The sequence below is a fragment of the Budorcas taxicolor genome, chromosome 1 (assembly GCF_023091745.1).
Source record: "Budorcas taxicolor isolate Tak-1 chromosome 1, Takin1.1, whole genome shotgun sequence".
Taxonomy (NCBI): Eukaryota; Metazoa; Chordata; class Mammalia; order Artiodactyla; family Bovidae; genus Budorcas; species Budorcas taxicolor.
In genome coordinates, this window is record NC_068910.1 from 163915240 (window position 1) to 163933052 (window position 17813).

General features: G+C 36.9%; 1 protein-coding gene across 2 annotated transcripts in view; it reads left to right on the plus strand.

Moving 5' to 3' along the window:
* Positions 1-17813, plus strand: part of PDCD10 (programmed cell death 10) — a 45704-nt gene that overhangs the window by 12094 nt on the left and 15797 nt on the right. Inside the window, exons 2-3 of one of the 2 annotated variants that reach the window (XM_052642032.1) lie at positions 4733-4943; positions 14162-14215. In XM_052642032.1, coding sequence (XP_052497992.1) covers positions 4848-4943; positions 14162-14215 — 150 coding nt within the window. In that variant the 5' untranslated portion in view covers positions 4733-4847. The remainder of the gene's footprint in view (positions 1-4732; positions 4944-14161; positions 14216-17813) is intronic. The other variant, XM_052642040.1, reaches the window with a different exon arrangement.

The following is a 17813-nucleotide window of genomic DNA, read 5'->3' on the forward strand; positions in this document are numbered from 1 at the left end:
CTTCAGAATGGACTGGTGGGATCTCCTTGCAGTCCAAGGGACTCTCAAGAGTCTTCTCCAACACCACAGTTCAAAAGCATCAATTCTTCGGTGCTTAGCTTTCTTCATAGTCCAAGTCTTACATCCATACATGACTACTGGAAGAACCATAGCCTTGACTAGACAGACCTTAGTCGGCAAAATAATGTCTCTGCTTTTGAATATTCTATCTAGGTTGATCATAACTTTTCTTCCAAGGAGTAAGCCTCTTTTAATTTCATGGCTGCAGTCACCATCTGCAGTGATTTTGAGCCCCCCAAAATAAAGTCTGACACTGTTTCCACTGTTTCTCCATCTATTTCCCATGGAGTGATGAGACCGGATGCCATGATCTTCGTTTTCTGAATGTTGAGCTTTAAGCCCCCCTCTCACTCTCCTCTTTTACTTTCATCAAGAGGGTTTTTAGTTCCTCTTCTCTTTCTGCCATAAGGGTAGACACCAGGAATAAAATTGTACTGTCCTTGAATTTTAAAGTTCCATTTCCTTTAAGATGATACAGTTTTTACCCCCTTTGTACTTTCTGATGAGGAAATAAGGCCAGTAATTAAGTGAAACTTCTGTCAAGTCAGGAGGACCCAAAACCCTTGTCTCAGGTGCTGAGTCAAACTTAATTTTACCTGTGTCTTGGAGACTGTCCTTAGCAGTCTTTTTTTTCTTTTTTTTTTTTTTCGTTTCTTCTGACTCTAGCCACTGTTCTTTCCATACCAGTGATATCCAACCTGTCCTGTTCACAAGAATCATCTGGGCAGGCTGCTGAGAATACAGCTTCCTTAACCCTTTCTTGGAGATTATGAGTAATCCTGAGAACTTGTGTTTTTAATAAGCCCTGAAGTGATTGTGATGGCTTAGGTTGTCCAGCATTTGGAAACTTCAGCACTCTTTACTCTTTCTCATAAAGTTGTGCTTTTTCCTGAAAGCTGGGTAACTTTTTGTATCTTGCTTATGTGTAAAGCAAGGTTAACCAATGTTGGAATGCTTCCACTTTTAGAATTCTGTGAACTATTAAATTATACACCAGTTGTATCCTTCATAAAATTAAGACATTAGAATTAATAATCTCTGGTTTTGTTCCCTTTGGTTTTCATGTAAATTTCTTTTGGAATTCTGATTTTATTTTCAGTGGTCTGATGCTTATATTCTCAGTTTACTACAGTAGGAAGAGCTTGGGATAGCCAAAAGAGATAAAAACTGGTAAATGTAACTGGGTCCAGACTTCGTTAATAGAATTATTTAGATTTCTGTGTTTGTTTTTGTTTTGCTAGGCTTAATATTTGAAAAGTGTTAGCAAGACTGATTCAACTTATAGATTGCCCATCTCTTGTCTCATTAATTTATGCATTCAGCCAACGTTTATTAAGGTCTACTGTGTACCTGCTAATGCTGACTGGTAATGTCACTATTGGGAAAAAGAAACACACTTATAAATTATAACATGAACTCATGGATTCTTTTTACTGTTGGAATTAATAAACTTCTTTTAGCTAAATATTATGGACAGTTTGGAGAGCCAACGAAAATAAATAAAACTTTCCTCCTTTAGGGAGGGAAGTGAAAGGAATTATAAGAATTTGGGATCATGTAAGGGGGCTAGTATTAGATTTGACTATAGAGAAAAGCAAGACAACCGGCTTACAAATATTTTTCAAGTCTAGAATTTCCTTTACTTAGGAAGCTTCTATTTTTCCCAAAAACTATATGCATCAATTCCAAGAACTTCCATTTGTTCACACATTTTATTTGAGAGTAAATAACCTTGGCCCTGTTGTGCCCCAGAGGGAGAAAGTGAGGCTGTTTCAGGAAATGCTGATTCTGAACCTTGAGATATACCCAGGTGTGGTTCTTTAAATGAACAGACTCCTTTGCTTGGTTGCATAGTGTGTGGCTGAAATTCTTAAGACTAAATTTGGCATTAAAGTGGCATAGAGTTGCATGTTGTTTATTGAACTGTTTCAAATGAAGAAGCATGTAGAAGGATTGACAACAGAATTTTAACTTGAAGTTAAAATTGGCAGAACAGTTTAATATTTAAAAAGCTTTATTGGAATTGTTGATTTTTATTCACATATAAATGCTAATGAAACTGGCCCAGCTTGTGATTGTCTGTTCTGAAAAGTTCAGATATAAATTGGTTCTTTGGAACATTTTCCCATGGGAACAATGTTTTAAAAGAGTAGTTAAGTGTGGAGTAACCAGCCACTTGTGTAGCCCATAATGTTGCTATAATACTGTCTTTTTGATGACAAATAGTAGCTGATAGTAAAGTTAGTTTTAGAGGCAAGAGAAACTATATAATTTATATATATATATGTAAATTAGAGAAAGAGACAGTTATAGAGAGACAGTTAATTTAAATAATATCTTAGGAGAAAATTTCCAACATGGTACAATACCACTTATTAGACAAAATGTTTTTAAAAAAATGAATGCCTGTATTTGAAAAGGTAAAAATTAAGTGTTTGGGCGGGTAGATAGGTAGATATCAGCAGGAATTCAGAAAGTGACTTTAGCCACCTTACTGATCTGTTCAACTGTGCCTGCCTTTGTATATGCAGGGATAGGCATGTGTTCAGAAGAGTAAAAGACAAAAATGATCCCATTGAGTGTACTTCAGTATCTTACCTCCTTTAATTTCTGCCTCCTTTTGACTGAGATCCTTTAAAACTTAGACTCCTCTCTTGCCAACTCACCAGTTCAACCTCTGCTGGTAGTGCCCTCTATATACAAGTGACACTACTCTTTGAGTGTTATACTTGACCTCATCAAGAAATGAAATAAAAAAATTTTTTTAAGGTTATTGTCCATATTCAGAAGCATCTAAAACTTTTGACCTCCTTCTCTTGGAAACACCTGATGCTGGTCCTCTTATCTAGTTCTCCCATAAAAGCATAGCATCCTGTGTGGTTTTCACAGTTGTTCATTTTGTCTTTCCTTCCATAGTATAAGCTCTCTGAGGTCTTGTCTTGTTCACTGTTCTGTATTAGTACTAGGCCCAATATTGTATTGATAGTCAGTAAATTGTTTTCTTTTTTAAAAAGAAACATTTATTATATAAATGAAAGGTTTTTTTTCCTGTCATTCTGTGAAATAGTTCTTCAGTTCTGTTGTTTACCCTGTACTGCTATCTTTCACTTTCTTTTTTCATAGATACTTTCATTTACTACCAATACTGTATATCCGGTATCCATCATTTTCACTTTGATTAGTATCACAGCATTTCAGCCCTTCTTTTCTGTTCCAGGTTTATTATGAAAAGGTATTCACAGATAAATTTAAGTGGAAAGGCAGATTATCAAATGGTTTATTAAGTAGTCAGATAGTAACAGCAAATATTTACTTGCTCTTGTTTATTATTCAGGTTCTATTGATCTGGATGCATTAGGTTTCTTAAGTTTTTTCCTGCCTTCAGCTTTGTTCCTCCATTCTGTCCTTAATGCTGTGACCAAAGAAGTCTATTTAAGTACCACTTGACTCATCAGATAATGGTTTTCTCTTGTCTTACAGAATAAAATTTAGGAATTGGCCTTTTCTTCCTTTTATTTATTATTTATTTCATTATTTGATTCTGTGAGTTCATGAAGCAGATGTAAGCTCAGAAAGAGGAAAAAATGTCCATGTTTAGAACTACCAGAAATAAGACTAAACTTACAGTTGGTATCAGTTTATGTTGAGTTCCCCTTCACTGGTAGGAATATGGAGGAATAGTAAGCAGTTTTCAGATGGGACAGGTCATTGGAGTTTGTTTGAAGCTATGAGCACTAGCCTTTGTAGCTTTAAAACTGCTTAGGTCTTCCACAGTCTGTATCAGGTAATTTTTTAACGATTAGAACCACATCTTTTTTATCCCCCACTGCGCATGCATGTGTAGATAGTTAGCATATATTTATTCAGTAAATGAATAATGTCTGGGTACTTTCTTGGGTAGATGAGGTTCTTCGTTTTCACTTGATACTCTGTTTCTTGATTTGGGAGTGTCAGATCTGAATTCATAGACCTCTGCATGTGCGATCTTAGGCGAGTTATTTACCATCTGAGTCTGCTTTTTCATCTGCAAAATTAGAATGGCAATTACTATAAGGTAAGTTATTGGGAGGACTAAATACATGTGAAAAATATTTTATAATCTGAAAATGCTTTATATAAGGTACAAATTATTCAAAATTGATAGCTTTTTTTGTTGAACTTATATATCATTTAATACATAAATGTGTTAACCACCATTACTCTTTCACTTTATAATTAGGCTCAGTTTTCAACCTAGCAAAGGAATTAAATACTGTTGCTTTCTTTTCAAAAGCAACACATTTCCTCAACTCCTCAAGGCAAAATTTCTCTCTTGTTGAATTCTCAATATTTTATTTCCAAACTTTCAGTACCCATGGATTTTTCTTCCTAGTTTCTGTGTTAACTTTGGACAAAGATTCAAAAAATGCCACTGGCAAAATTAAATAATATTAAATAAATTATTTAATTAAGAAATTAGGTCAATTTTTTCCCCCAAATAGATCACATTTGGTGGAATTTTCCCAATTTAAAAATTTGCCTTAAATCTTTGATGGTTGCTATGTTTGTGTGATTTTTTAGGTGACAGAATCGTGAAGGATTAGCAAAAAATTGTAATGAAAATGTTAAACACTTGAAGTTTTTATTCTTAATTCTAATATAGTAAATATGTTCTTTCTTGCCCTTTAACCAGGTCAGTATATGTTTTGTGCTTTATTCTTTTATCACAAAAAAGAGAAGAAAGACTGCAGTGAATGAAGATTCCTCTGCATTTTAGCACTGCTTTTTCTACTGTAGTTGGCTTTTGAATGAGGATGACAATGGAAGAGATGAAGAATGAAGCTGAGACCACTTCTATGGTTTCTATGCCCCTCTATGCAGTCATGTATCCTGTGTTTAATGAGGTAAGTGGATAAACATTTCTTCATATGACCTGTGGAATTTCTTTATGTCTGCTTCATTTATTCATTTGTTTGTTTGTTTCCTCATATAACAAGTACTTATGTAAATGGACTCCATCTATGTATTAAGCATTTTTCCAGGGCTGGACATAAAACAGTGAGGGAAAAGCCCTGAGCTTTTGCTCTTTCTCTGGAGATTTCACTATAGTAGAAGAGAGAGACATTGGACAAAAGAATACAAGTAATTTTATAAATAAAGAATTGTGATGAGTGCTATGAAGTGTAAAAACAAAATGTGTCAAGTAAAGTAGCAGGTGAGACCTATTTTAGGGGCCAGGCAGGCCTCGCTGGAATAAGAGACATAGATGCTAACATCTGAAAGAGGTAAATAAGGGTTAGTGTGTTGAAGAGTTGGGGATTAGCACCTCTTAGGTAGCCAGAAGAGCAGGCCCGAAAATATCCTAATGAGTTACAGTGAAAGTGAAAAGGTGAAAGTGAAAGTCGCTCAGTCGTGTCCGACTCTTTGCGACCCCATGGACTGCACATGCACAGTCCATGGAATTCTCCAGGCCAGAATACCAGAGGGGTAGCCTTTCCCTTCTCCAGGGGATCTTCCCAACCCAGGGATTGAACCCAGGTCTCCAGCATTGCAAGCGGATTCTTTTCCAGCTGAGCCACAAGGGAAGCCCAAGAATGCTGGAATGGGTAGCCTATCCCTTCTCCAGCGGATCTTTCCTAGCCAGGAATGGAACCAGGGTCTCCTGCATCACAGATGGATTCTTTACCAACTGAGCTATGAGGGAAGCCCTGAGTTAAAGTTAGAGTGAGTAGTGACAAAACAATTTTACTGATAAATGGAAGATACCACTGCTTTGTATCTAGAGAAGATATAATTGCTTTTTTATTTGAGGATTTTTCTAGGCCTTAATAATTGATATATTTTAGGTTGTTTTTTTTTTTTAAGTTGATATTTAATAGGCTAAGCTATGTAGAGTTTTTAGAACTAGAAGTTCTCTAAGAGATAATTTCTCCCCTCCTTTTAATGGTGAACTGAGGTCCTGATTTGTGAGATTATTTTGCTTTAAAGTTTCTTTCTTTACATAAAAAATTCTGGAGGTAAGTGGTCCAGGACTAATAGTATTATGAGTCAGTATCATCAAAAACTGAGGTTCCTGTCTTCTGTTTCATCATCCTAGTGCTTGCCTTCCATTGCCAAGGTCACTTCAGCATGTAGGATGGCTGCTGCTGTTTTGTCCTAAGTTGTTTGAAAGGGGTAAAAAAACAAAGCAGGGGGTGGGGATTTATTTCCAGCTGATAAAGCTTCCTTAAAGTAACCTTTCTGAAAGTCGTACTTGAGACTTCCATTTACATCTCATTGGCAAGAATATAGATTTATGACCACACCTAGCTGGGCAGTTAGGAAATTTAGAAGTTTACTGGAGAGGACACAAGGAGGAGGCATCTTTTGGAAAACCTGTCCTGATTATCCTGCTACTGTGACAGCATTGGAGGCACTCTTCTAGGGCTGGCTATACCCATCTCTGGCAGCTGTAGCCAACACTTCAGTCATTAACTTTGCCATTTTGTTCTAACACTTTACCCAGGCATTGCAAGACTATAGTTATTGTTGGAAGCAGTGCTTCAGTGCTGTTCAGTAAATATTTACTAAATACCAGCCATTTGTTTGTCGAGTCTGCTGCAAGGGTCTGGAGATAAGGGAAAGAAAAAGTCAGCATACTTCTTCTCAAGAGTTGCAGGGAACACAGATGTTTAAGCAAATCAGTTATTAACTGTTCAGTTATCCTTGTACCAAGTATGAGGTAAAGAGAGTCACTGAAGGATAGATGAGTAACCCTGTCTTGACATTTAGTGTTTAAACTTCTCAGGTTCTTCAAGAGCCATCATGACAGTTCCATCCAGAATTGCTCCCTCTTTTCGTGTTTATGTTGCTAACTCTGTAGGCTATTGGATCAAGTTGTCTGGGGGCATTTGCTGTGTTTATCTGGTATTTTGAGTCTTTAAGGAAGGTCAATTTGCATTGCAGAACTTTAGTTTAATCCTCTAGTTAATGAAAGAGGAATGACAAAAGCTTTTTTCCTAAGAGTTTGAGTGACCTTTTCCTCCATATGGTGAAATGATTTTATGTGATGCTTGACTTTGGAAAACAGTTGTATAGGGTGTAGGATTTGGGTGAACTCTTACGATTAATACTGGTATACCTTTTCTACTTTATTCATATATAAGAAGAATTAACTTGAAAAGAAATGGCTATGAATGGACCAGTAAATCTCTTCAGAAATCTGAAACTTGAATAACATGTGGGGTATAATGGGCCCCAGATCAGAATATGTTGCTAGATGATTCATAGTTGTTGTTAGAAGTTGTTGTTAGAAGTTTGAAAATGAAGTGGCTGGTTGTGTCAGACTGAGAGATACTACATCAAGTTGTCAGGGTCTAATTTCTCAAATTGAATTTACTGATAATGGTATCAAGTTGGTTTTTTTTTTTTTTTTAATAAAATTCAAGCATTGTTCTCTGGCGTTCCAATGTATTATTGTAACATCTTAAATAAGATACCTTTATTTTAACTGTAGTTCAAACATGGAGTTTTCTATAAATCTAGTAATGGGGAAATTAGAATCTAGTTTGCCTCTGCTTTTCTCTTCTTTGCATATTCAAAGATAAAATGGATGTCAAATTAATTTTACAAACAACAGCACCACAATAGGGATAAAGTTTTACTCTGAAGGTAAATGATTCACTAAATTTTGTCCACTTTGTAGGGGAGAGTTAAAAAACTTATGCATGCTCACCTTAATGTTACATTCATAAAACTAACAATGGTAGCTTAGAAGCCATTTTGCAGAACAGATTTTTGGATAGTAGGATATCCTTACACCTGGGGAAATTTTAGTACTGTTGCTCCAGCTCACAGGGGAAAGTTATTTATGACATCCTGGGAGCAAGATGCTTGCTAAACTTAATGAAGCTATGCCAAAAGTAAGCTGCTTGTTTAGTCAGCTGCTGCACAGTTCAGAGTCCAGGTATATTGCATGTGTTGTAAATGTACTGTGAAATAGGTCTCCTGGTTGCATTATGGAATAATGAGTTTGTAGAAACCTCATGCCAAGTCTTACATAGATAGTTTCTCACGTACTGTATCCTTTTTTGCTGACTCTTTGTATATGGAGGAGGAAGGATGTATGGTTCGATTCTTCATTCCAGGAAAAGACATGTCATGTATGTTCTTTTCCGGTGACTTGAAAGAAAACTTTCTAAGGCAAATATGAATATTTTTCCTATTAAAAAAATCAAACCTCAAATTTTAAGTAAATATTTACACTTCTCCACAGTGAAGGCGTAGGCTTCACTTATAATCCCAGTATTTAGAAGTGATCATAGTTAATATTTTGGATTTGATTTACTTCTCTGTCATTTACTATGCTATATAATCTTGTCTTAGTTTTCTTTTCTGCAAAATGAGGATAAACAATATTTTGTTTAATTCTCACAACTCTGGGAAGTGAATTGATGCAGTGCTTAGAACGGTATCAGACATGTTTAAGTATTAGATCTTACTATTAAGGAGTCTTCCACATAATTTTATGTAAAATTGTGATCATACCTGAGAGTGTGCACATTTTTAGGCAGTGTTTTAGTGGAATATTCTTACAGTAGTTAGAATGGCTCTGCCTATTTTTTTGCTAGACAACTTAGCAACCCCAGAAACTGATTCTTTTAGAGCCAGTTATTGGACTTACTATGAACAGAACAGATGATTGCGCTTTGCCTTTGTAAACTCATAAAATTTAATGGGTGACCTCTCGATTCTGTCTACTTCTGTTTTTGTTCTGGCTTTTTTTTTTTTTTTTTTTAAACCTAACTCATCTCATTATCATTTGAATCACAAGAGATGTATGTGGAGTTTTTATTCTTGGCTCAGTTTAACTTTCTTTTAAAGAATATGGTCAGTAATCTTGATGGCATTGGGGGGAGGGTGGGAAAAAGGGAGAAGATATCAGCGAAATAGCCCTGATTTTGAGGAAGCAGATTTTATAGACAATTTGGAACTAACCTAATTAATTATTTTGACCTAAAAAAGAAAAAAAAACTTAAAAGATTTTGTAAGACTGTTTAAAACTTGAGCAACTAAAGCGTTAAGTGGATATACATTTTTTTAATTTTAGGTGTAAGAAACTGGCTTGAGGGACTCCCTGGCAGTCCAGTGATGAAGACTCCAAGCCACTACTTCGGGGGACTGGGGTTCAGTCTCTAGTCAGGGAACTAAAGTCCTGCATGCTGCATAGCATGATCGAAAGAATTTTTTTTAATGTATTTTTTTAAAAAAGAAATTGGCTTGATACTAGAAAATAAAGTAAAGAAATGAACTGTTATTTCTAGAGGGAGTGATAAAAGCGCTTTATGGGTTCAAAATTATATAAGCTTTTAAAATATGTCTATAAATGATCCAAAAAGTTAAATTTGAAAAGTTTGCAGTTAGTTAGCAGTAAGTGGACGCAAAAGCTGTGAATAGTAAGTTGCAGGAGGAGCTCACACAACTGAGAGGAGACAAAATGTGAGGTTGAGGTGAGACCTTACTGTTAAGCTCACCCAGCCTATAGTTTCCCTCCAGCTGCACTTCTGTCTCTAAGTGAGGAAAGGTGTTATGTGCCCTTTTCTCTTACTCTGATTCCCTCTCTCTTAACTTTTTTCCTGGTGACATGGAAATCCAGCATGGCAGAGATCCAGGAGTGCCTCTCCATGTCCCAGTATCCATTAATACAAAAATATCATATATCCCTTTCCTTCTTCTTTGGATTTAAAACAGAGTATATGCACTGTCAGGCAATGCTGAAAAATGATTGCACTGGCTCTTTAAACATACTCCAGTCAAAGACCATTATCCCCAAAGCTAAAAACATACTGGACCCAGTAGTAAAAGTATTGGAAACAAAGTGGATATTATTATCTGTTCCAAACTGACATAACGTCATAATATCCGCAGGGTGTTAGCAACCCTGAAGAAACTCTAAGGAAGAGGATTTTACGAGGTCATGTTTTTCAAGGACCAGTTTAGATCTCATCTTCATACTTTTTACTTCAGCTGACAGTAATCCCATCAGCTTCTGTGTAGCTACTTACTTAATCTTCTGAGGTTCCAGGAATATAGTCTGTTTCTTTGTATCTCTCAAACTGACTTCTCTCACATGGTAGAAACTCAGTACATTGTTGGTTCTTAAGCAGTTGAAGAGATTCAGTGATGGGACAGAAGCCAGCCTGTAAAGGGTGAGTACAGGATGGGTGCATACAGGAAGCTAAGTGGCTTGTGTATTGGTTTTAGAGCCAGACACATCTGGTATATGACTTCCCTGGTGGCTCAGACGGTAAAGCATCTGTCTACAATGCCAGAGACCTGGGTTCGATCCCTGGGTCGGGAACATCCCCTGGAGAAGGAAGTGGCAGCCCACTCCAGTACTATTGCCTGGAAATCCCATGGACAGAGGAGCCTGGTAGGCTACAGTCCATGGAGTCGCAAAGAGTCTTCCGACTATTTCTGTACTTTTTAGCTCTTTTATGTTGGGAAAATTTATGCAAAGTGAGTTTATTCCTCTATAAAATGGAAGTGATGATAGACAGTTACAGATTTATTATGAGGGTTAGAGATACTCTATAAAAATACATAATAAAGTCCATAATATGTGCTTAGTAAAGTGGTAGCTATTATTGGTATATTACTGGAACCTGGTACTTAAATGAAAGGTACAGGTAAGGTGAACATGATTTTATTATGAAATCATCTATCACATGTGAGAGGCCTAAAATAGAAGCATATTATAATAGGGGAGGTGTAAACATACCTTGCTACCTGAGTATTAGAGGCTGAAATTACAAATAGATTAAAAAACAATTTAGGTAAATTTGTGGATGAAAGTATTTTTTGAATGTATATATGTGCCTATATCGGAGAAGGCAGTGGCAGCCCACTCCAGTACTCTTGCCTGGAAAATCCCATGGACAGAGGAGCCTGGAAGGCTGCAGTCCATGGGGTCACTGAGGGTCGGACATAACTGTGTGGCTTCACTTTCACTTTTCACTTTCCTGCATTGGAGAAGGAAATGGCAACCCACTCCAGTACTCTTGCCTGGAGAATCCCAGGGACGGGAGAGCCTGGTGGGTTGCCGTCTGTGGGGTCACACAGAATCGGACACGACTGAAGTGACTTAGCATCAGGTGCCTATATGCCTGGTATTGCCTGGGCATTGTGAATATTTTATGAGTAATAAATCCTGGTGGGATTATTGCAAGATGTGTGGGTAAATAATGTATCCCAAATGACTCCCAGCAGAGTTCTTTTCAGGTGCTTCACAGATCACTGACTTGATTCAGTATGTTAAGTCTGACCTTTCTCTTCTTTCTGAGGTATACGTATGTAAACTTAATCTAGAAATCTAGAGCTGTAGATGTCTATCTTGGCTAATTATATAGTTCCTCACTGACTGGCGGCCTCTTTTACTTGCATTGACCCTTTCATATACTGGTCAGGGCAGTACAGAGTGAGTGAGTGCTGATATTTGAAAGGCACTCATCTGACTCAGACCTTTGACGTGGTGAAAGTGGTCAGTGTGGTGTAAACCCGAACAAGGAAATAGGTTCCTATCAGGGAGGAAACATCCATTCTGTCTCCCTCTGCCTCCCTTGTACAATAAGAACTTGAGATCAGAAGAGCTATATTGCTGAATGTTCTTTGTGATTCATTATAATTAAATGAATTTGGTGGAAGGAGGTATACCTTCATTAGTTAATTAATATACTTATCTTATTTGGTTGCTTTCTTGCTATTTTTGCCTACCTGGATCCCCTTGTTTCTTTCCTTTTACTTGCCAGGGCAGTGTTAGATTTTGCAAGATGTGTGGAAGCCAAGTTAAATAAATACTAAATTGAATGGCTCATTGTTTATTTTGGAGATAAGTTGTTAGTAATCTTGGCCAGTTTTGATGCTTTTCTTTTTGTTAAGGCAAGTAACTCGTAGGGAGATAAGGTTCTTGGCATTTCTGTCTTATTTAGAAAATAAATTGATTTAAACTGTTTGGAGAGTCACTAGATTGTATGTGTGTGTGTAAAACTGTTTTCATTGCCTTAAAGAATTGAAAATAATAGTTATTGCATAATGTGATCTATAACCATAAGATTTTTTTTAGAAATATTATACTTCCATAAAAATCTACAAAGATTACATTGATTTTGACGGTTTAATATTGTCCCAAATAAAAAATATATACATTGAGCTTTATTGAGTTAATTGGCCTAATTCTTAGGGACTAACAAAATTTGATATTAACTGAAGCTAGTTATTTTAAGCCTGGCAATTCTTCAAAAAATGTAGTAACTTTTATGAAATTGTATACCTTCTTTAGCCCAATGAAAAGCAACTTATACAGTGTTTAATAAGGATATTTATCTTTCAGAATTATAATCCTTATATGTTTGATAATAAAAGTTAAAAGCATTTGGGTTAAACTTTCAATTCAGGACTTTTGGTAGCCATTTTTAAAATTCTGGTTAAAAAAAAGAAGACAGATATAAACATCTGTAGAATCCAGATGACCCACAGTCTTCAATTTAAGTAACAGACCTTTTATCAGTACTGTTTGCTAATGAATAAAAAAAAGACTTATCTTAGTTTAATGCCTAACTGAGGAGATGAAAAAGCAGTTTTAAGAGTTAGGTAGTAGGCACTAGAAATAAAAACAAAAATAAATGAGACCTAATCAAACTTAAAAGCCTTTGCACAGCAAAGGAAAACCATAAAAAAATGGAAAGACAACGTACAGAATGGGAGAAAATATTTGCAAATGATGCTACAGACAGGGGCTTAATCTTCAAAATATACAAACAACTTATACAAATTCAACAACAAAAAGACAACCCAATTGAAAAACTGGCAGATCATAATAGGCAGTTCTCCAAAGAAGACATACGGACAGCCAATAGGCAACATGAAAAGATGTTCAACATCACTGAGTATTAGAGAAATACAAATCAAAACTACAGTGAGGTGCCACCTAACAGCAGTCAGAATGGCCATCATTAAAGTATCTACAAATAAAAATGCTGGAGAGGGTGTGGAGAAAAGGGAACCCTCCTATACTGCTGGTGGGAATGTAAGTTGGTGTAACCACCATGGAAAACAATGTGGAAGTTCTTCAAAAAACTAAAAATTGCCATATGATCCAGCAATCCCACTCCTGGGCATGTACTTGCACAAAACTATAATGCAAAAAGATACATGCACCCTGTGTTTATAGCAGCACCATTCACAGCAGCCAGGTCATGGAGACAGCCTGCATGTCCATCAGCAGATGAATGGGTAAAGATGTGGTACATATATGTATATATATACAGTGGATATATTGTAATCTATATATGCAGTGGATAAACTATAAAGGAAAAGAATATTAAAAATAGAATGTATGTGTATAACTGAGTTACTTTCCTGTACAGCAGAGATTGGCACAACACGGTTAATCAACTGTACTTCAATTAAAAAAATAGAAGAGTAAGGTAGTAAATACAAAAAATCTTAAGTAATACATATTTTCTTTGTTTTGGTCATTTTATAGGCCATACACACATAATTTGCCATCTTTTTTTAACAGAACATTGAAAGTTAATCTTGAATCCTCCCATTTTCAAAAATTTAAGTGAATATGTTTATTTCTACTAGGGACGTATACTATTTTGAATTCGCTGCTTATCTTAAATCAGTCTTTAAGGTGATGTGTGCTAAGTCACTTCAGTTGTGTCCAATTCTCTGCGACCCTGTGGACTTTAGCCCATCAGGCTCCTCTGTCCATGGGATGCTCTAGACAAGAATACTGGAGTGGGTTGCCATGCTTGCCTCCAGGAGATCCTCCCGACTGACTCAGGAATCAAACCCACATCTCTGAAGTCTCCTGCATTGGTAGGCATGTTCTTTACTACTAGCGCCACCTAGGAAGCCCCAAAGGAAGAAATAAGGAACTAGTACACATACCTTAATTTTTCATCCTTTCTAATGAAAATTTTAGATCATCTATTTGAAGAATTATGTTGATTCAGGATCATTAGCAAGTTATGTTTGTTAATTGATGGGTGTATCAGTGTGATTACTGTAAAATGCAGTATCAGAAATGTATTTTTTCTAGAAAACTGATGCTAATGATTTAAAATTTTTATTGCAGCTAGAACGAGTAAATCTGTCTGCAGCTCAGACACTGAGAGCAGCTTTCATTAAGGTGAGGCACAGATAATTTATTATTATGGTGGTTAAAATGTATCTTATAAAGAAATCTAAATACCATGTCATAAGTGTCATTATTATGGTGGTTAAAATGTATCTTATAAAGAAATCTAAATACCATGTCATAAATGTCAGTTTATTTTTTTAACCTTTCTTTTTGGATACCTTTCTCTTTTGTTTTTGTTTTGCTGTTTAGTGAAAACCTTTTCAGTCATCTTGTGCCTGTTTTAGTGTACACTTTTAAAGCTTAAAACACTTCTAAAAAGTGAGTTGGAACAAGTGCCGTTTCAGTAGAATTCAGCTTTTCATCACTTTGTGCTTTTGAACTGACTTCTTCAAAATGTTTTCTCTTTGGCTTTAAAGTATATTTTAAAATTCTGTTTTATTTGACATATTCAAAACTTTTATAAAGTTAAACCCAAAGATTTTCTTCATGCTCTTTTTAACTATAGAATGTAAGTGTAAAACTGTGTTTTGAGTGGGAAAATAAGACCTCTGTGTTGCTCACATCAAGGAAATTTTGAGGATCAGCTGAGTCACTCAGGATGAACTTTTTCATTGTCTTATTGTTTCATTGCCCTGAAGATGTTAAGTTGATAATCCCTAGCTCACGTGTTGGTGCTGAACATTTAAAACATAGCAAGTTCAAATTGAGTTGTACTCCAGGTTTTGAAGATGAGTACCAATAAAAGAATATAAGCAACTCAGTAATATGTATTACATTGATTGCATGTTGAAATGATAATAGTTTGGGTATACTCTTAAAATAACTTAATGTGTTTTTTCTTTTTACTTTTTAAATGTGGCTGCTGCTGCTGCTGCTGCTGCTGCTAAGTCACTTCAGTCGTGTCCGACTCTGTGCGACCCCATAATGTGGCTACTAAAAATTTAAAATCAGATAGGCTCCTACCAAATATTTCTATTGGATAGCCCTACTCCACTTACTGAGTGCAGCCGTTCATATAAGACTTAATCCATTTTATCCTAAATACATATCCATCCCAAGTCACTTCAGTTGTGTCTGACTCTTGTGATGCCAGGCTCCTCTGTCCATGGGATTCTCCAGGCAAAAATACTGGAGTGGGTTGCAATTTCCCTCTCCAGGGTATCTTCCTGACCCAGGGATTCAACCCACATTTGATCCTCTTATATCTCCTTCACTGTCAGGCAGGTTCTTTACTACTAGCACCACTTGGGAAGACCTAAATACATATCAGGATACCCAAAATTTTAATTTTTATTTACTTTTTGTGTGTTTTCTCCCATCAATAGCTAAAACAACTTACATTTCAAGTATTTTAATGTTTAAATCTAGAATTAATTTATAGTTGAGCCTCACTGGAATTGAAACTGTGAATATTCAGCTTAATTTCTTTTTATGGCAGAGGTTAGCTTATTGATACCTCACTTGAAGTGAAGTTGCTCAGTCATGTCTGACTCTTTGCGACCCCATGGACTGTAGCCTACAAGGCTCCTTCAGTTCAGTTCAGTCGCTCAGTCGTGTCCGACTCTTTGCGACCCCATGAATCGCAGTACGCCAGGCCTCCCTGTCCATCACCATCTCCTGGAGTTCACTCAGACTCACGTCCATCAAGTCCATGATGCCATCCAGCCATCTCATCCTCGGTCATCCCCTTCTCCTCCTGCCCCCAATCCCTCCCAGCATCAGAGTGTTTTCCAATGAGTCAACTCTTCTCATGAGGTGGCCAAAGTACTGGAGCTTCAGCTTTAGCATCATTCCAGTCCACGAAATTTTCCAGGCAAGAGTACTGGAGTGGGTTGCCATTTCCTTCTCCAGGGGATCTTCCCAACCCAGGGATCGAACCCACGTCTTGTGCATTGCAGGCAGACGCTTTTGCTGTCTGAGACCCCCTGGTAGCATAAATAATGTCGTTAGACATCTCTCTGTTTCACTATTAGAAATTACATTTTGTGTATTGATCAGTACTATTTTGATGTAATACTCTAAAATGCAGTGCCTGTATACACATACATACTAATTTTATTTAAATATATTCCGCCAAATCATTGGATTAATGAAGAAAATGAATGAAGCAGCACCATCCTTAGTGGAGTTTTTTGTTGTTTATTTGTTTTTCGTTTTCTTCTTTGCATTAAATATCAATGTGACTTGGAGTGGTATATTGAACTGCTTCAGTGGTTGTCTGACCTGCCTCTTGAGAAACCTGTATGCAGGTCAGGAAGCAACAGTTAGAACTGGACATGGAACAACAGACTGGTTCCAAATAGGAAAAGGAGTACATCAAGGCTGTATATTGTCACCCTGCTTATTTAACTTCTATGCAGAGTACATCATGAGAAATGCTGGGCTGGAAGAAGCACAAGCTAGAATCAAGATTGCCGGGAGAAATCTCAATAACCTCAGATATGCAGAGGACATCACCCTTATGGCAGAAAGTGGAGAGGAACTAAAAGGCCTCTTGATGAAAGTGAAAGAGGAGAGTGAGAAAGGGGGCTTAAAGCTCAACATTCAGAAAACGAAGATCATGGCATCTGGTCCCATCACTTCATGGGAAATAGATGGGGAAACAGTGCAAACAGTGTCAGACTTTATTTTGGGGGGCCCCAAAATCACTGCAGATGGTGATTGCAGCCATGAAATTAAAAGACACTCCTTGGAAGAAAAGTTATGACCAACCTAGATAGCATATTGAAAAGCAGAGACATTACTTTGCCAACAAAGGTCCATCTAGTCAAGGCTATGGTTTTTCCTCTGGTCATCGATGGATGTGAGAGTTGGACTGTGAAGAAAGCTGAGCACTGAAGAATTGATGCTTTTGAACTGTGGTGTTGGAGAAGACTCTTGAGAGTCCCTTGGACTGCAAGGAGATCCAACCAGTCCATTCAGAAGGAGATCAGCCCTGGGATTTCTTTGGAGGGATTGATGCTAAAGCTGAAACTCCAGTACTTTGGCCACCTCATACGAAGAGTTGACTCATTGGAAAAGACTCTGATGCTGGGAGGGATTGGAGACAGGAGGAGAAGGGGATGACAGAGGATGACATGGCTGGATGGCATCACTGACTCGATAGACGTGAGTCTGAGTGAACTCCAGGAGTTGGTGATGGACAGGGAGGCCTGGCATGCTGCGATTCATAGGGTCGCAAAGAGTCAGACATGACTGAGCGACTGAACTGAACTGATGGTGGCATTATGGGGACTATCTTAACCATCTTTGTGGCTAAAGAAGGAAGAGTGATCCGTTGCACACCACAGTATTGATAAGGCAAAAGTCAGTTTTTTGCCTTTTCCTATAACAAGAAGAGAGAGAAACTTCTCCTGTGTGTCCTCATAAGGAATACTCACTCTGAAGTATTTATTATATACCCACTGACAGTCATAAAAGACATAAAATAATGAACTTTATTAAGCTTTTCCTTGTAATGTCCTTATATATGAGCTGACATTTTAACTCTAAAGTACAATTAAAAAGCAAACTGTTTAAAGTATGTGGTTATGATAAATCTGGTTAAATATGATAAATCTGGATAAATTTTATTCATGGCACAGATTCTTTTTTTTTTAGTTTATTTTAATTGGCGGCTATTTACTTTCCAATGTCGTGGTGGTTT